The 20,747-nt window shown below is 45.7% G+C and overlaps 1 protein-coding gene across 1 annotated transcript in view; it reads right to left on the bottom strand.

The window, feature by feature from the left end:
• LOC6739394 overlaps positions 1 to 18,398 on the bottom strand; it is a 33,851-nt gene extending 15,453 nt beyond the window's left edge. Inside the window, exon 1 of the mRNA XM_039291397.2 lies at positions 15,650 to 18,398. Within this exon, the coding sequence (XP_039147331.1) occupies positions 15,650 to 17,111 (1,462 nt within the window). The 5' untranslated portion in view covers positions 17,112 to 18,398. The remainder of the gene's footprint in view (positions 1 to 15,649) is intronic.
• Positions 18,399 to 20,747: the final 2,349 nt, after the last annotated feature.

The raw sequence follows: 20,747 nt of genomic DNA on the forward strand, positions 1-20,747 counted from the left end.
TTGAAAGCGGAGAGCCGCGCTCACACACACACTCGCACACAAAAGCACACACAATTGGCACACTACAATTTTAATACAGCATACTTTCGGAGGTCTCATGCTGCAAATGACAACAAAGGCAAGTGGGCGGGGTGGGCGGAATGGTGGTTGGGTGGCTGGGGGCTGGACTCATCTGCCTAACCCCTCCCCCCCTCTTCTTGCAGCGCGACTATCTCGCTCTCTTTGTCCTCCGCCTGGTGACTTTTACTGTCTGTTTTCGCTGTGACCTCGCCCACCTGACCCCTTGAGTCGCCTTTGGCACACTGGTCGCAGATCTTTTGAAACCGAACCGTGGTATCTGGGCAGAAACCCCACCGTTATTCCCGCCCTCTCTCATCTGCGCTCGTTAACCGCATTGCTCTTATTCCTGTGTGTGTGTGAGTGAGTTTTCTTCCACTTTTTTTTTTTTTGCGGCCGCAGCAACAAATTTTTATGTGTTTACCTTTTATTTTTGCTCTTTGTTTTGGCTCACGCAGCCGGGCGTGTGAGGGGATTCCCGGGCAAGGACGAGGCAGAAAGCTTGACCCCTGGACGCACCTTCAACCTGTCACCCCTCTCACTCTCTCTCTCGCTCTCTCTCCCTCTCCCTCTCTGTTCATTTCTGGCTTAAGCCTAAACCAACTGATGTTTTAGGCCAAAATAACTAGGGACCTGGCGCTTGTGGCATTGTTAAATTTTATGGAAAATGCTGGCTAAGTTCAAGATCCTGCTGCTCCTTGAATCCCGTTGACTGGTAATTCGAAACGCAATAAAAGCGACTGCCCCCCTTTTTATGGGCTTAATTATGAGGCTTTGGCGTAATTGAAATGCGATCTGGCTGACACTTAACATGTGGGTGGGTAAATCAAATTGAATTTCAGCCACATCACTCATCATCAATCTCAATAGACGTGGCTGTGTTCGCTATTTATAGTACTGTGCATAAATTTTCGCCCAAACTATAAAGCCAGAAATGCCATTTTGGTATGTGCATTTTGAATTTGCATTTAAATTGCATCGCCGGTGCTTGCATAAAACTTGAAGACGCTGAATAAGGCGGCCAAATTAACTTGCCTTTGTTGCGGGCAGCCGTTTATTTTAATTTCCACAATGACTAAACTTAGTTACACACTAACATCCACACACACAACGCACACATGCGCGTTTTTATATTGTTTATAATTGGCGGTGTGTTAAAAATAAAACAAAGTCGCGTTATTTTTGTATGTGTCGACGTCGACCGACAAAAAAGAGCCAGCAAAAGGCAGCGATTTGTATGTAAATCGCTCTTAACCAGCGACAATGCCAGGCATACAAAAAAAAAACATGCACTGAAAACAAATGCATAACTAAGCATAAAATGGCAGGATAACGAAGGATTAAAGGTAATATTTAAAACCTTTTTGACTTTAAATAACTTATTAACACCCGGTCTTGAGATTTTTTGGCAGAATGATTTTCAGGTATTTTTCATGCTCTTCTTCAAACTTAAGTTTTCTCTCAGTGCAGGCACTCACACACCCACGCAATCGCCTGACTGCTGCCGGAATTCTCACATACATTAGGGCCTAAAAGGGGAAGGTAATCGCGTGCTTCGTGCAGATTAAAATGCGACAAAGCAACACGACAAAAAATATTTTAAATAAAAGCGCAGTCAGCGAGAGAAGGGCGCTGAAAAAAAAAATAAAAAGAAAAAGTAAAAAAAAAATGAAAATGAAAATAGCGGCCAAAAGGCTCGACGGCGCACACAGAAAAGTCGAAAAGCGTCAAACGCGCGGATTTGCATTATGCATACGCATACACTTACAGGTGCTAAAGAGCGAGAGGGAGAGGGGCTATCGGGAGCGAAAGAGAGGGGCGCACACCAATTAAGTCACGGCAAAATGCGCGACGGAAATGTGGAAAAAAAGGAAGAAAAGCTGGGGGCCCATTTTTGGGGCATTTTTTTTTCTTTTTTTTGCTGTCTACATCATGTGGCATTCACTTCGCGGTGGCCTAAAGCACGCGCACACAGTACGCGACGAAAATATAATGCAAGCATGTCTGTATTTATCAATTCAAGTTAGTTAATAGTGGGATTGCATTTGTAACAATACTTTTGCCATATTTTTTAAGTCTTAAGCTTAATACTTTATTCTTAAGTTGGCAACCCTGAAAAGGAATCCCGCAGGATGTGCTACGCTCATTAAACGCACTGTGCAGCAACAAATTGTGGTCGCGGTTGACATCCGCGAAGGCTTAAACCTCCGCTCCGCGACAATGAGAAGGATAAAAGGCCACCGCGCCCCCATACGCGTTCCCGTCATTTCCGCTTAGCTTGACGCCTTGAATAAATGGGTGAGCTTTGCTGGCATTTTCTTTTTTCTTTCTCCATTTTTTTTTCCTTTTCATTTCGGTTTATTTTCTTTTTTTCGGTGGTGGAAAGGTTTTTTCAATTTTCTTCGGCTTTGCGGCACCTGTTGAGCGATGGCTGCGGCTCAACCAATTAATATCTAATTAAGCCGGAGGGCATCGAGCCAGCGATTGGGGATTTTGGTCATGTGGCAATGCGAGTACTCGTACGTCCGCTCCAATTCACGCCCCAATGAATGAATGAAACTAGTCCACTGCCAGAGGTAATTGCCACTGAATGGAGCAGGACTAACTCGAGATAAGCTGGATGGATGTTCGATAGAAGGACCAATCGAATTGACCAGTTCAATTGAAGCTGCACTTGCTGAATCACTTATTGCAGCACTAATGGGCAGCAAGGATAACATGGGGAGACTCAATCGGGTTTGAAAGGATGTATTGATGTGGGATTTTGTGGCTCTGCTTTCGATTCCCCGGGAGATGGGAACCATTTACTAATTGCTGCCCCTGCCAATCGACTGTGAAAACGAAGTTGGGCACGGCGGCCACTCTTTTACCCCCAAAAACGTTGTATAACCCATAATTTCACACCCAGGCAATTGCTAATTGACAAGTCGACCCGACCAACACCAGTTTTTTCTTTTTTTTTTCATGCCTCAAGGCCGACTGCCTATGACGTCAGCCGCGGAATCCTCACAGGATTTCCAGTGTGGCACTGTTGAGTCTTAGGAAAACCACTGACCGTCATGGAAATTAACCGAAGCAGTAAGTAATAAACAGGAGAAAGAAAGAAAGTAGATTTTCCAATAGCAGCAGAAGCAGCAGCGGCAAATTAAATTCAGGACTTGTCGGGATCATGCAATTTCTGGTGCCAGCGTCCTTGGCGCAAATCAAAGTAATTACAGGCGAGAGAGTCTGCCAAGTGCCCCGGCCACGCCCCCTTTTCTCTTTTTTTTGGGGCGTTCCTGGGGGCTCGGCCCCGCCGCATTTTATTTATAACTGTAATGGTTATAATTTCGGGCCTGCGGTTGCTTTAATGATGATTATCCTGCTCGGAACTTGGAACATGGAAAATGGAGCTCGATGGCTCCCCCGGCATTTGCGTCAGTATATCGACAGTGGGCCAGGAGGCGCCCGTCTTGGCCCCCTGGTGGTTGTCCAGGTCCTTCAGTTCAGCAATCAATGCCGCTCAATAATTTAAATTGCCTCCTCGGCTCACTGCCGTCTGAGGTTATTTATACAAAAATTCTAAATACATTTGGCGTTTATTTCCGTACTTCCAGTATGGCCCCTTTCCCCCACTTGTTTTCCATGGCACTTTGGTCTAATTTCCCGGGGCAAGCATTATATACCACATAGTATCATACATACATACATACATACATATGTATGTACGTGTCGGACGCACTTGGTAAAACTACTTTTCGCAATTGTTTTCCTGGCATTGGTGGCCATAAAAATTTCATGTCGCTGTTTTCCGCCCCGTGTGCCGTTGCCAAAACTCATATGGCCAAAACAAGGAGCTGCTCCTTCCAGGTGCTCCTAACTGGACATAAACATGTGCAAATCAACATAACTCCTGCAAGCCATCCAGCCATCCAACCATCCGAACCCAACTTCCCGAAGTTTCCCGGACTCCACAGAACTGCGATCTGCTGCTTTTTGGCTGGCAGCTGGTGATGTGTTTGTTTGTTTACTTTCAAGTTTTTGCCTTGGCAATTTTTCGCAAATTGCAAACTGGGACAGGAATCCCGAGGGGATTGGCATTGGGACAGGGATTAGGGATCCTGGCGGCCACATGGCTCGGACTTTCTGCGGTGCCCTGACAACATGTTTTGAACATATCACTTTTCTATATGGAAAATTATTTATAACTTTTGACATTTTTAGTGCTGTGCTGCTGTGCATGGATTTTCCCGGGGAGTTGTGAAATCGGGCCAACATTGATGGGGGAGCTTGGTTCTTTCCACGAAAAGTTCAGCTCCCATTTCGGCCCACAAAGCCGACACGTTTCCTCCACTTTACCCACATTATTAATAATATTACGAGAATGCTCTGGGTAAGATGCCCGCTGCTGGGCACGTAGTCTGCTTAGCTCCTGACTTTTCATTAACACCAGGACATCCAGAATGGCCAGGTGGGCCAGGAGGGCCAGTTGGGTATGGATGGCAAGTTGAGTTAGAGCCGAGAAAAGTTTCATTAAAATTGTTGTAGCTGGTCGAAAAGTTGCACTGTAATTTTGCGCACATTTTTTATTTTCCCTCGGAAAGGGAAACTTCTGCGCAGCTTCTCTTCATCATGAGTGGCTAAAAATAGGCACTGAAATATATGAGAAAATGGCATAAAAGTCGGGGCGAAAAAAGCGGACGAAGGCCGCTTAAACTTTTAAGGCAAGTTTATGCCTTGTTTGGGCGCTATGACAATAAAACTTTTACTTTTGCATTCTTTTTCCATCTTACCTGTATATATATACTATATATACATATATATTTACGATGGACCCCGAGTTTTTATCGAGAAATATGCTCTCTACTCTGCTCTTTCAGCTGAAGTTTTGATTATGCCTGAATGCCCCGAAAAAAAAGCGAAATCCCCGGCTCTACTTAGTTACTTAATTTCCGCGCGACATGCCCCAGCTACTCCAGCAAGTCTCAGCCTTGGAATAGGTCTACTCCGCATTCTCCGCCAGAAGGAGAAGGTAAAAACAAAAGGCACCGAGGGGCCAAACGGGGATTACCCTGGGTCCTGGGGTTAAAGGTGCAGCCAAGACGTCGACTGTCAAATGACACAATGCCAGGGGAGTTCAGCCCCCGTTGACAGTTCCCAGACGGCAGCCACTTAAGTACCAAAGAGTGCGCACCTTTGGCAATATTAATAGCCGGGCCAGGGGATGGGCCCGTCCATGGATGCATGGTGGGACATGGCAAGTGCAGCAGACAAGTGCAGGCTTCCTTCCACCTTCAGAAAGGGTTGCCTAAACGACGAGGGGATGTCACGGCACCGAGATGAAGCTGAGCAGCAACCCCAAGAGCAGTCAGGGCTTTTCATTAGCCTGCCAGTTGCCTTCACAGCCACCATCTACATCCCCATTGCGCCGGCACTCTCCTCCATTTAATTTCCTGGCCAAACTCAATTTGAACTCTGACCTTAGCTGGATTTAGACAGCAGCACGCCGCCGCCTGCCTTGGCATATTTTAGAAAACTGTCAGGCGTAGCAAATGGGTAAACAAGATGCTAACCGGCTGATGGCTGATATGGGGCAAGACCAGCCACACGGTGACGGGAACAGTGACTGCAAGCAGTGACTGCAAATGGACAATTGCTACAGGATAACCCAAGAGATGAGAGCACTCCAAATTGTGCCAGGTTAGTCTAAGAAAACACTCAAACGAACGAATACAAAGCAGAACAGCTCACTTGGTAACCGAATTGTGGTTGACTTTTATCCAAAAGCCAAAAAGATTCCAGGAGCAAAGGTTAACGAGCAGTTTCAAGTGGCAGGTGCACACATATGTTTTTGTGCCACAAAGCAACACACTTGGTAAATACAAATTGAAACATGTGCATTCATTGACTAACCAAGCATATCACGAACATGCACAAATTAATTAAATAATAATATGATGAATTAAGAATAGTGAACAAATGTCTGTTTGCTGCATTTTTGGAAAAATGTAGTGAAACAATATAACTTAATTAAGGTCGAAATAAAGTCATCACTTGTATGCAAAAAACCAATTTGATATATTGCTTTTCATTCAATTGGGCTTGTGCGCTTAATAACTCAATGGATTTTTAGTAAACCGATTATTTGACATTTCACATCGATTTTTAACACACCAGTAGCTTTGCAAGCGTCTAACTGAAGAGGATTTTGGTAAACCGATTACTCGAAATGCCACTGCCACTGGTGTCGCACTTCGGAAATCACAGTCCGGTGAATGGTGCGCCAGTCCTGATGGCATTCAAATGTCCCACGCCTGTTCCGCCCCCAACACAACACCATCTGACCTCTCCTGCTCCTGCTCCTGCTCCGCCACCCACTCCTCCACAGCAATGTCCATTCATGGACATCGCTTTGCGTTCCTTTCCTTTCCATTCCAATCCAATCCGGCTGGCTTTTGTTGGGCTGGCAGCTTTCGCATTGTGGCCACTGTCACAGCCAGGCCAAGTCCCATTCATGTGGCCAGAGCCAGCCAGCCAGCAGTCCAGCTGAAATCGTGGCCCACATCCACACCCAACCAACATGGTGCCGCCACCCAAAACCCATTCACATTGTCATTCTGCCGTGTTTGTTTATGGCTTACGCAGTGGCTCAAGTGTTTGGGTCTTGTGTTTGCGTTTTGTTTAGTTTTTGATTGGAAAACAATGGCAGCGCCTGAATGAGTGGGTGTCCGTCCGGATGCGGGGGGGTTCGGACTTTCCAGAGGGCAGGACGTTTTGGACGGCTCTTCAGATGCCTAAACTCGATTTGGAATCGTTATCGAATCGGCCACGTCACTGGCGAGGGCTCCGAATAAGTGATTTGGCCTAGTGTAGCGCCAATTCAATTATATAACTTCGAGTACGCCCAGCATTACAGGGAAATTGCGTATCCGCAACTTTATCGATCTCATTGCGCTGGAACACTCGAAGAAAACATGTGCTTATTACCTTAAATCAAGGTAGTACTACGTGTTTATACAACTGTTTACTTTCTGCAAAAGGTCAAATAACCAAAGGCCCTGTTATTTTCAAATATTTCCCAGCCCAATGGTTCAAATTGCTCACAGTTTAGAGAGATTAAGTTAAAAATGCATGAGATAACAAGGCATTTTGAGATGTATTTCAAAGATAATGATTCTGAACTCTACAGCAATACAAATATCCAAACAAAAAGGACACTGTTGCTGGTTGAGATTGAGATACCGAGGAGTAGAGAGCTATAGGTACAAACCAAATCCAAATCCAGGGTATTTGTTCAGCCATGGAGGAATGATTTCGGTGTGGGATAAACCCCGCCCCCCGTGAAAAGTTGCCTTTGCCCCGCCGGCGAAGACGAAGCCTTCCGAGCGATTTCTTCTGCTGGTCTTTTGTCAACTCACCTGCTTAATGTGAAGCGACAAGCGGCAAGGACGAACGATAAATTAAACATGAGAAATCTACTGGCGTATTATTCTTAGGCTGCCTCGAAATAAATTCAATTTGACATGGTGTGCATCCATTAGCAAAGTTCGTGGCTATATTTGCCATCGCCGCCATACGCACACATGACTCGAATTGACAGCCCGAGGTCATTTGGTGGAGTCACCTACTGGCATATTAATGCAGAAACTTCCATACAGCTAAGATTGCGAATTGCGAGTGCCGAAAATGGCGAAAATTGAGATTGAGATTGAGATTCGCATGGAGATGGAGCTGGTGGTGCTGCTGGCTCGGCCTTTTGGCCTTTTCTCCGCATATAAATCTTATTTAATTGCAAGCCAGCTGTCAATTTCCACTAAAGCCCTCTGCTGGCGTGGGAAATCAGCCGGTGACACAGAATGACATTTATTTGCCAGACGATCCTGGGAGCGCAGACATTGCGGTTTAGCTCTGATTTAAGCTTTCAGCTGGATTTATTCGAGCTTAAAGATACAGCCAGCTGGCCTCGTTAGTGATACGCTGACCATGGAAATTATCCATCTTGCTGCATTTATGTGTCCACTGCCAATGGGCAATTTAATTCGACCGCTGGCTTTTCCACAAGTTTAAAAAGGTATCTCTCTCTCTCTCTCTTTCAACTTTCCGACTTTTCCCTTTGCCCGGGCATTTTCCTGGCAGGCCGACAGGTGTGGCCCTATGTTTTCCTAAGTTTGCGGCAGGCAACAAGTGCTGCTCTCTGGCATTTTCCAGCTAGCAATTTTCACGTTTTTCCCGAAACTGTTTGCTTTGCTTTCTGCCAACTGGCTCTTGCATACTTCAATGTTTTATGCAGAGAGAAAACTCTTAATGAAATATTTAAAATTTCCTTTGGAACTTTATGTTTTAGTCCATAAATTTTGTTAAGAACTACAATTAACTGCATTGAATAACTGCCTTCACATCTTTGGGTTTTTATTATATATTTTTTTCAGTGCACTGATAACGGAGAATAATTTACCAGCACACACACACACACAGGACGAGAGACAATGATTGATTGAAAAGTGTCTGCAGTTTGTGGGCGCGTGGGCGAAATGGGTGGCGCAGAAATAATAATAATAATAATAATAATAACAATAATAATACCTCCCCCTTTTGCCATTCAACCAAATTGCTGTGCGAATTAAAATAAACAAAGCCCCGCATAAATATTGCATAATTTGAGACCCGGGCCCAAAGCAAAACCCATCTCACTTACTGCACGACGATGACGATGATTATGCGTAAATTGGGGAGCGGCTAGATCGATGAGCTGGGAAAAGGTCAGCCGGCAGCTCCTTTATTTGCTGGGAAGAAAGTAGTAGCGTAGCCAGCAGCTTTCTCCGCTCTTTTGCTGCCCGCATGGAGATGGTACCATCCCGGCACATCCTGGCCCATCCTGGAACCCTTCCGTCGCATTTTTTTCTAGAGCGGCGTGGCTGCTGCTAAATTATGCATGCAGCTGTGTGAGTGCCAGCCTCATTATGCACGGCTGCTGCGAGTTGCCGGCCCGGAAGCCTTTAAGTAGGCAGCTCCCGAACCGTCGCCGCCACCTAAACCCCCCTAAGTCCACCATACCAGTCCGACCTGGCCTGGCCAAGAGCTCTCCGCTTTCTTTGCTACACTTCCAGGGCTTTTCCGCACAATTTTTCGTTACATCTTTTCTGTTTTTCTTTTTTTTCTCTCTTAATTTCAGTTTTTAGTTCTGCCATGCATGCTGAACATGCTGAAGTGATGCACCTTAAAGTAGGTCCTGCTGATGCTGTCGGCTTAAATAAGCCATAATTTGCATTAGCATGACTATGCACTTGGCTACAGTGGCTGGCATAAGTCTATGTGCACATGTACACACACTTGACTGGCTTGCTCCAGTTTTCACTGCCTGATTTCTATTGCGTTTGATTTCCATGACCTGTGACGCACATGGAACAGACACTACACTATGCCCGCCACTCCGGCACTCCGCCACTTTCCCAAAATGGGGCGATCCTCCCCATCCAAAACCGGCGGCATATGTCATTCGGAAGGCAGTGTGTGAGTGTGTGTGTGTGCTATTGAGACCTCGCCTCACAGCTAAATTTTTATACTCGCAATTGTTCTTGGATCCTTTTTGGGTTCGCCACCCAATCGACCATTTCCATTTGACATTTTCAAGGACACGGACGAATGCGTATCTGCGTAGTTAAGTGTCCTAGGACGTCAATCAACTCTTTTTCGAGACCAGTGGGCTGGGGGATGTCCTGGGATGTGGCAATCATCTCCGAAACTCACACCAAAATATGCCAGAATCTGTCACTCGTCAAGGTTCTTAAATTCATAAATTCACTTAATACTTTGGGGTATTGCAATAGAAGTTAAGTTTTTAAGCTTTTTGATAGTGTTCAACGCCTACATGAAGGACTATTTTCGTAAATGAAAAGTTCATTTATTTATCTCGTCGCCGACATGCGTCATTTGCAATTGGCGACGTGACGAAGAACCAATTAAAATGCGCAGGTTTTCAGTACCAATTAAGTCCATCAGATCAGTATACAAATAAATAGTGTATAATTAAATAGCAATTCGCGTGGCTGGAGACCAAACCTTATTTAAATATTTTAAACAAGAGTTTCTCTTATAATTGCTGTCAGCAGTTAATATATTTTGTATCTATATATATTGAATAAGACATGAAACCCTATATATTCCATTATTCAAATGGAAATTAGCACAAAAACCATAACCAGGCATCTTCTAAATATACATACTTAAGAATCCGTCTAAGTATAGCCAATAAATAACGCATTATTCATAAGCAAAGCAGCCCAATTACGTGAAGCTGCTAACACTTGGTTAATTTTCCGCTCACTTGGAGCTAAAACAATGCCAAAGGACTCGCTGAGTATGGGGGATTGGGGTTTTCAGGACCTGCCTTCGTCCTGTTCGCTCTCCCGCTCTCTCTCGCTCTCCGTCTCCGTCTCCGTCTCTCGTTCTCCCAGTGCCTACTGCCTCTGCTCACATACAAGTATTTCGCAATTCATTCATAAATTCCGCGTCAGCTCACAACTCATTAAGCACGCCGAGGATACAACAAGGATACCTACTATGCCACTACTACCCGCACTTACTTCTTGCCAGCCGCCTCCTGATTGCATTGCATCATCTTTTGTGGCTAAGGACTCGTTCCGTTCCGTTCCAGCTCCCCCGCTACCCCCTCTCTGGGTAAATATATCATAAGCAAAAAGTCCTTGACGCTTCATTGACTAAAAAATTCTAGCACAAACACACACACACGCACACACACACACAGCGCACTCACACACACTCAGCCGATTACTCAGCCACATTTATTTGTCGAAGAGTTTTACTGGGTTTTCTGTTTTTCTTTCCGCTCTTCATTACGGATGACTAAGAGCTGACTGGCCAAATAGGATATACTATATGGCATGGCTGTATGTGTATGTACTCCAGTGGTCTCCAGTGTCTTATTATAGATTTTGGCCAAAAATCTGCGCCTTGGTGTGGTTCATTATAGCCCCATAGTTGATATTTATGCAGTGCTCGCAGCTATTTGCTTGGCCATGTTTATTCAGCAGCATGCCACAATCCTTTAGCCACTTTGGCCAGATTCATACACTGCTCTCGCCATCGAGAAATAGGAATATAGATGTGATATATACATAAGTGCTACATGGTGTGTGGGCATAAGTGTGTCAGTCTCTTGGATCCCAGACAACCGTTCTGCGTTCTGTGACGTAAGAAGAAAGCAAAACTTTGGCCAGCTATTGGGCTGCTGTCGTCAAACTGGCTGAATGGGCCACCATCACGCACACTCTCACCCAGACAATTGGCCTGCTCAATGGCCTGCCCCCCTTGCCAACACCCCACTCCCCCCTCGTTTCCCAACGTGCTTACGCTAATGTAAATATTTTCCAACCCCACCCCCGAATCCTCCGCTTCGTTGTTGTTGTCCTGTGCCACAATTATATATGCAGCAGCCCTAGAGGAGCAGGTTCTGCCAGCTTTAAAGTCCACCCCTCACCTACTGGGCCAAATGACAAGCTGACTAACTGACAAACTGACGGATTGGTGGATTGGCTAACTGACTGACTGGATGCTGGTGATGATGTCACTGTTTATTGATTCATCCACTGGCTGGCAGCCACGATGTCCACTTCCACAGCACGTTTCTGTTTATTTTTGGCCAGTGCATTAAGTCAAAAGGCTAATTTGCCGGGCCGAAACGGAGTCCACCTCATTAACAAATTCAGTGTGTGGGCGTGACCGGGACGTTATTGCTTCCAGTTCATTTGGCCCTATCCAGCCTGTCCAGCCTGTCCAGCAGTGCAAATGGGGGTTGTCCTCCTAATTAGCCATGGCCCACGGGTCATGGGCCAAGTTGTAGACTTGAGGCACAAATGCAGGAGCATTCGATAAAGGGGAAGGGGGAATGTGTGGCAGCGTGAATATTTTTGGGCGCCCCCTAGAAAATGTCAAAAGTGTGCCATGCCAATGGCATTGTAAAATGTTTGGAAAAAAAATCTCTATAGGTCAAAGGGCAAGCTGCGTACGCAATCAGTGTATACACGAAATATATGCCAAAGAATCCAGAAGAAATTTGAGTCAATGGTATCATAATTGCATAAAAAAATGAAATAACTAAATGTAAAATAATGTTATTAGTTAAGAACTCATAAAGAATTAAGCAATTCGGATTTTTATATTTTAAAAAACTGGATTTTTAATGGAAATCCCGCTTATATGCTAGCAACTGTTCCAGCAATTCAATAAATCAATCAAAATCCGCATGCTCACGAGAGGTTAAAGCGGGGTTAAGGTTCTCCGAGGCAACCAATCTGTCTGCCAAAGCCGACGGTATTCCCAATTTGTCTGATCTGTCGCCGCTCCTCGAGTGTCCTGGAAATCGGTCATTTGCATATCTATGCCCGATTATGGTGGCACCCAGCCGCCAATGTGGACTGAACTGGTGGTGCCCACAAGTTGTGGCAGACAACCTGTCGCTGTGGTAAAATTTTCCATCCGCTCGACTGCAGCCGCCACACGAACATGACGCGGAAAATGGGCGAGGAAAAGGTCGACGGCGGCCACTGACAAACAGATAGAAAGACAGACAGACAGAGAGACGAACGGAGTGATAGACGCATCTCCAATATCCATTTCCAACTAATTTGCGTAATATTTGACAGGAGCAAGGGACTGCAAGGATGTGTCGCTCTGCGAGGAAGGACCTCCGTCCGCACAAATCGATGATCTTTTTGCCGCCAAGTGGCCACTTGAGGACCGAGCGGTCCTCAAATTACAAATTAAATCAACCGCCAGCGTATGAAAATGTGGGTTTCACCCAGCGAAGGAAAAGCAAAGGCGTGCGCACACACACTATCGCACGCACACACACACACATACTCACGCAGGATGTGGGCGTGGGAGCAAGGACTTGTCAAACGGAGGCGTCCTGTCCAGTCGCCTCGGACCCCCGGGGTGTTGTTACTAAATTAGTTGGAAACCGGACCAGCAGGATCGTAAATTGTGAACGCGTTTTAATGATGTCAAGTTGTAAACGCAGCCGCAGGTTTCCCGGGAAAATACGAGTGACGGGTTTTTCAAGTTTTTTTTTTTTCAGCAGCGTTTTTCTGTATTTTTTTTTTGGTTTTGCCACAGGAGCAAACTCTTTTGGTCAACAGGGAATGGCAACTGAAGTGGGACTTTGTGGCATGCTCACTTTAGATGGCACGTAACATAGGAATATTTAGAATATTTAGGTATGTTTAATAAACTGTTAGTAAAGATATATTCACTGGAATAATAAACTAATTGTTTTTATATTATTATGAAGTGGTTTTCCTATGTGGTCGATTGAAGTGCACGGGTCCTTAGCTATATTGAAAACACATGTGTGCGGATCTCACGGCATTCTTCTTATCCGTATAATCGTTTTCCAGTGTAAACACTTAGGGGGACGATTGTAATTTTCCCGACTACCAACAACTACCAACTACCCAGCAACTCGACTACCGACTACCAGCGAAGGTGTGAAGTGAGGAGCGTTGACGTTTTCACAGCAGACACTTGATGACGTTATGCGGAAATAAACAAAGACACATACGCACCCAGAAAATGTGGGAAAAGCGAGCTGCTGGCAAGGAGAAATTGGAAATGGGAAAATGCAGGGGGGGTTACGGAAAGCGAGGGCCATAACAATGAGGAAAATTGTGCAAACATGCGCATAAAATGAAAACTCATTGATTGTCTTCGCATATTGAATTTTCGCAACATCTCTCAATCTGGAAAAACCTTGCCAAATCAATTGTGTTCGCAGATGGGGAAAATCCACAGAGAAAACGGAGATGGCCATGAAGCTTCAGCCAGCGAACTAATCCAATTTAATTTAATTGGCTATTCCGTTGCCACGAAAATTTCGCACTTTATTTAACTTAGAGTTAAGACCGTTGCGTGCTTAAAAGTTAAATAAACTTGAAGTATTTTCTGGAACAAAAACATTTATAAACCAATTCAAGTATTACAATCAAAAGTTGTAAAAAAAACAAGGAGAACATAATACATAAACTCAACTTAATTAATAGTTTGTGCATAAGTGCATAATTGATACGATAGCCATATGGCACATCAATCAATTAGTTTCCATTTTGGGCTTAATTATAAATGCTTTGTAGGTACGAGAATTTGTTGTTACGCCAAATTGGCCAGAATGTCGAATGTGGGGGCAAAGGAGTTGAATTTGAATTTTGGATTATTTTCACAGCCACATGGAAAATTCAAACTGGCCGAGAAGTGGCCATCATCAAGCTGCCAGCTTTTGTTGGTCGACCAGCAATGAAATCGCATTTAGCTCACGGCCATAACAATGTTCGCCATTAAACTTGAAAGTGTTAATTAAAAATTAAAATTGATTGTCGGCCAGGACGAGACCGAGGCAGAAATCTTCCTTCGAGTCCTCCGATTCCGCTCCAACTTTCTCTAAGCACATTCCGTATTCATGGCGACCATCAAAACTTGTTGTAAAGTAATTTAGCCAGCCAAGTGATTAACAACGGCCCAAATGGATGGAAGCCAAGGACGAACTTCCAGCCGAAGTCCTGCGACTAATTTGCTAAATGCAATGGCCAAAAATAACGGGCTGCAAAGTTGGCCAAACTAACGAAAATAGCTGCTGAAAAAAGGAAAAAAAACTTTTCCGCTCCGGCCATTGTTGACAAATGATTTAGTGACAATCTATTAAACGCCGACTGATTGATGATTGATGACCCCGGGTCGCCCACCACCAGCAGCACGGCTAAAAGGATTAAATTGCTGGCCGAACTGCAGCCACCTTGGATCATGAAATATGTATGTATGCACGAGTTGGCCAGGAGGAATAACAAGGGTCGCCATAATGAAACCGCTCCATACAAACGCGTTAATAACTGGCGCAAAAGAAATGGTGACGGAAATAGAGCGATTATGGCATGTCCTTCGGGACCTGCCCCACTTCCTTTGGCCCTTTGAACCCAAAAAAGAAAGCACACACACTTGTGCAGTGGCTATGTGCAAGTGTGTGTGTGAAGTATGTATGTACTGTGGGGTCAAGAGCGCGTTTCACTCGACTCAATTCGACACGAAACAGCGCCGCGATATTGGAAAGATATTGACCGACTATTGTGGGTAAATGTTGTCTTTCTGGGCATGTAACACGCATTTGTAAATTAACCATGCCGCAGTAATTACAATACACTGCGCTTTAATACAAAACTTTGCGAGTTATTCGATCTGATTTAATAGCCATACATATGGAATATTAAATCAAATGCATGTAGGCTGAACTATAAGCTAAAAACATCCTGATTTAAACAGCCAAAGAAGTTTGCTGCTTAAAATAACCTTTCAAATTAACTACTTGCTGCTTTTAAATTTCAAAAACTATTTTAGAATTTCAAAAGTTCACTCTAATTAGATTTTAATAAGGGTTTATTTCTTGCGCTAGGTGCACGTTCGATTGGATTGAATTAATGCCAGACAGTCGGCTAAAGGTCAGCGTTCCATCGATTCCCCCATAGTCCACCACTGTCCATTAAACCCCAGTTCAAGCCTCTATATAATGGGATTTTATAGGTATATATATGTATATATATCTAAAACTCACCGATTTGTGGCACATCGTATTGCCGTTGACCGCGGGCGGTGCGCAGCATCAGCTGGCTGGCTATGCTGTGTGAGATCGGTGGCTGCGCGGAGTAACCGCCTCCTGGCGATCCCATGGAGCCCGCCGATCCGGAACCGGATCGCTTGTGGCTGGGATCCTTTTTGTCCTGCTGCGACTGTTGCTCCACCTGCTGCTGCTTAGGTAGTCCATCGCCGGCGGCTTGTTTCCCGGAGGAAGTAGTGGCGGAGGAGACGGCAGAGGATGCACTGCTACCTAGCTCGCTATGTGGCTTCTCGTTATCCTTGGAGCCGGAGCGACTGGATGGCTTCAGATGCTTGCTGGCCGTGGCCTCCGAGTTGGCAGACAGCGATAGTTTGCCACTCCGCTGCGGCTTGAAGTGCTGCGCGAAGATCTGGCGCTGCAGCTGCTTTTCCGCCTCGGGATTATGGGCAATGCCCTGGCCATTTCGTTTCCTGGCCCACTTTTGTTGCACCCTTATGTTGTAGTTGCTCGGGTTGTGGGTTTTGCCGGAGTGCATCGTCTTGAAGGGGGCATCTCGCTGCTCCTGTTCCTGCTCGAAGAGCTGCTGCAGGGAGTCGGGTGCACCCAGTTCCAATTGCTCCAGTGTGCGGTAGGGATTCTCCGGAAGGGGTTCGTCCTCCAGGCCATGATACTGATAGGCATCCAGTTCACGCAGCAACTCATCCTCGCCCAAGTGCGGCTCCTGCGGTTCCTGTTCCAGTTCCGAGAAGTCATCGAAGTCGCCAAACGAGTGCAGCGGTTCGTAGAGAGCCTCCGCCTGCTCCTCCCTCTCCGCTGGCTGCACTACCCTACCGTAGTATTTTACGGGTCTATTCTCCAGATCCCTCAGCTGCTCATAATCCTGTTCCAGGGTAACCGGCGTCGGTGGCTGTTTCTGCACATTACCGAAGATGTAGCCCCGTGCGGCCTGCTGCAGCAGCGCCGGATAGTCGCCCACGTCCAGCTCCTCGCTGGGCTGCATCTGTATCCGGCCGGCGATGAAGGGATGACCGCGATGATTGCTGCCCGCCGGCGGCTGTTCCGCCGTCTGCTTGGCGCGGGCCAGGAGCATCAGTCGCTCTCGCTCCAGCTGGGCCATGTCCGCTATCTCCTTGTTCAGCCGCACGGTGGTGGCATCAAAGGCAGCCGCTGCGGCGGACCGATGGCCATGCGGCGAGGATCCACCGCCTGGCGGAGATCCTCCGGGATGCTGTTGGTGCTGCTGCTGCTGCGAGGGTGCGGTCTGCCAGGCGGCGGCGGCTCCCGTCGAGGGTCCAACGGGATGACTGGGCACCTGCACAACCTTGGCTTCGCCCAGGGACTTCTCGCCGTTCCCATTCCCATTCCCGTTGCCATTTCCGTTTCCGCTCAGGTGGAGGGCATAGAGGCCGCCCTGGATGAGCAGGACGCAGAAGAGCGTCTGGGCCAGCGAGCAGAACATTTTCCGTTTGTTGGTCTGGCGCAGCTTCTCGATTAGACGGCTTATCTTGGCGGCTTCGGGTTTACCAGGGGTTTACCAGGGGGAAATACAGTTAGTCTGCTAGTCCGGGGGGATGGTGTTTGGGGGGAGGGCGGGAGTTATAGAGACAGGTGGCAGGTGGTTTTTCGGGGCTGGTGGCGGTGAATGGTGGTGAGGGAAAGTCCCGATATCAATGTTTCTCTCTGGACTTTCGATGCTTTGCACACACGGCTTTTGTGGGTCTTCAGGCCCCACACCGCTGACCAACACTGTGCCGGCCTAAGCCTGGCATTGCACTACACTGGCCTGCACCGAACGAAGTTATTTCGAAGTTTTCGAACTTTTCCGAAATTTTGTGTTTTTTTTCTTTTTCAAACTTTTTGGCTATCGCGTTTTTGTGGGGATGCCTTGCAACGACCGTTGTTTATGGTTTCGTTATTTTTCGATATTATCTGTATATTTTTTCGGGCACTTAACTTGGCGTTTTTTCACTGGCCAGTCACTCGATTTCGATTTAGACCTTAGGCTTATTAGTTAGTTTTTTTCGCGGCACTTTGGTTTCTTGGGTATATAATTTTCTTGTGTTGTTATTCAGCTTTCGTTTGTGGTGTGAAAACTTTCCCTTGTTCTGGGTGAGTGATGTTTTAGTGGACTAGCTTTACTACTAGTGTGTGTTTTTTTGTATATATATTTCTTTTTTTTTTTTGTTATATTCTTTTTTATCGCCTGGCTCCAAGAGTGTTCCGCACGTTTGAACCGACGAGCAAGGACTCGTCGTGTCGTCTCAGCAGGATTTGCCTGTTTGTCTGCCTTTTGCTTGGCCGCCTGACGCGTGTCCCTCTGCCACTGGCTCTGCCTCGGTCGGCGTCGCGGTCGCTGTCGCTGTCCGCGTCGACGTCGCTGCCGCTCCTCAAGGCGTTTCGGATTTCCACTTTATGTGGCAGTCGTTGTCGTAGTCGCACTCGTACACCCACTCCCTGCACGCTCCGCCTCGAATTTCACTCCTCGGACGAACCGCTGGCTGCTGGGCTGGCTACTCTCCGCTCTCTCACTGGCTCCTTTCTCCTTTCTCCTTGCTCTTTCTCCTGGCTCCTGGCTCCCTGCTCCTTTCGCCGCTTTCTCTGCTTTCTCCTGCTGCTCCTGCTGCTACTGCTACTGCTGCTTCTGGGCTTCCTCAGCTCCAGCTTGTGTGCTCTCGGTCAGCGGGAAAAACTCGAGCTCGAAACGACTGTTCGCTCTATACTGAGCGCTGCGGCCGCTCAACCACTTGTTTTCAACCAGCCTCATGTGTAGAGTTTTTCCCGAAGTCCAACGGGATGAGCGAAAGTGAGAGAGAGAGTGCCTGCTACTGCGCACTGTGCACCGTTACCGGCATCATCGACTCCCTGTTTTCCATTTCCCAGATGCCATATGATTTGCGGTCGCCAGTTTGCGTGGGTTGTCCAACATCCGCATCGGAGTCCTTCGTTCCGGCGGGGCATTTCCCCAGTTCGACTCGAATTTGGGTAATCCCATTTAGCTGTCATCAGCTGTGGCTCCTCTAATCCCAACTACAGCCGAGGATTCAATCACTGAATGCACTTTTCACTGGGCTTACCCGGAATCGCGTTGTGTTTTCTAGCCGGAAAAATCAATTGTGGGAAAATTAAGTGATACCACATATCTGGTTTCTCCCGAGATGGGGTTTGTGATTTCATTAGAGGGCAACTAATGGGAATTTCACTGAAATCACTTACCTAATGCATGTCGACAAACATTTTTGTAACCCTTTTGTAACAAAAGATGTTTGTTTATTAGTTTTAAGCTTTTCTATTGCATCATTGCATTATAGACCCTTTTAACAATCATATTTTTAATTTTTAATGTTTGTCATAATTATCATGAAAAACTTTATTAATTATTGAAAAAATTAATATTGAAATGCTTAAATGAGGTTAGTAAAAAGGAAATAAACAGAATATAGTCACGATATATAAACGATATAATCAATTTTGATCATAACAGCCCTTGCAAAAGATTTGGCAATATAAGTGCCATAACTAAGAATACATTTCCCGTGATATTTGCAAGCCCCTTTCTTTTGAAATACGCCGATCAACCGCCCAACGAACTAACGGTACATTTCCCCTACATTTCGAAAGTCGAAAACGATTGACAACCACACTGGGGACACACGTACATACATACTCTATCCACTGGCAAAATACAACTCACGCAGCAGCAGCACCGAGGATATATTGTGAATAAAAATGAGCACATAGATTGCAAGTCATTAAAGCTGCCGAACCGAATACGAATCGGGAAAGGGGAGGACGCGGAGCCGAAGGACCCTTCGATTCGGGTGAAAGCCAACATGAATGAAGGAGAATGTCCTGTGGAAGAGGCGTCATCGTTGCTTGCAGCCCGCTTTTCGCTTTTCGTTTTTCGACTTTTGCCATTGTTCTTGCTGTTGCACACAACAAACAGCTGAAGGCTGGGGGCGGGGGGGCGTGGCTGGGCGGACCGAGGACGAAGACGAGTCCTTTTGTCGTCACAATGTCTGTGGCTTTTACGTTTTACGAGCGAGCTATAATATATTCGCCGTGCCAACGTAATGATTTCCGAGCCGAGGTGAAATTGAATCGCGAGCTCAAGCCACGTGAATGGACTTGTTCCACGGTGTGGAGAGTTTTGAATGGACGAAAAGGTGAATAGTCGCCATGTATAATCGAAAAAGTTTCGGAGTCGAGCGTAAAAACAAGGTGAGAATCAGAGAACTGCAGCCCGCCACTCGCACTCTACGTCCACCCGATAAACACTCGGTACTCTAGGCACCCCGTTTTTTTTGACACCCTACTTGCGGCAACACAAACTACTCGAGTGTTTTACCGACGTTGTGTTTTTGTTACGAGTAAAAAAACCACCCGAGGCCTGCTGCGCAAGAGCCGTTTGGGTGAATGGACGCACAGTCAACGATCGGCCGCACGTCATTTTTTGTATGCGGGCTGCAGTTCTCTGGTCATTTTTTGTACACCTAAAATTTGTATGGGAGGAAGCGTGACGGGTATAAGAAATGAAGGGTAAAAGGGAATACCCAAGAAAAATTTCGTGCTCACGTCTTTGATGGACTCAAAGGGTGCCACCCGTTTCGAATCATTCCGTTATTTATTTTTCACACGTCGCTACCTGAATACTCTAATGACAAATATTCTTATATAAAGTAATTTTTGAAATGAATTTTGTGACATTATGTACTATTATTTTTACTATAATCTATATTTAAATAATAATAACGTTATTAATATATATAATATATAATAATATATAATATAATATATATATATATATATTATATTAATAATATATAATATAATAAAATATTATATAATATATATAATTAATAATAATAATATATAATAATAAGATGAAGGGCATTTTACAAAGTATTCGACAAAGTCTAGAGCCACGCCGAAAGAATAGTGTGTAAACGTATGGAGTGTAAAACGCATGGAGTTACGCATCTTGTCTGTGACTCGATTACCTACGAGACCACTCGAGTATTTTTGGAAACACCCGAGTATTTTTGGAAACACCCATGTGTTTAACGGTATACCCACAAGTGATTTTCTCACTCATCCC

The sequence above is a fragment of the Drosophila simulans genome, chromosome 2R, assembly GCF_016746395.2.
Source record: "Drosophila simulans strain w501 chromosome 2R, Prin_Dsim_3.1, whole genome shotgun sequence".
NCBI classification, from domain to species: domain Eukaryota; kingdom Metazoa; phylum Arthropoda; class Insecta; order Diptera; family Drosophilidae; genus Drosophila; species Drosophila simulans.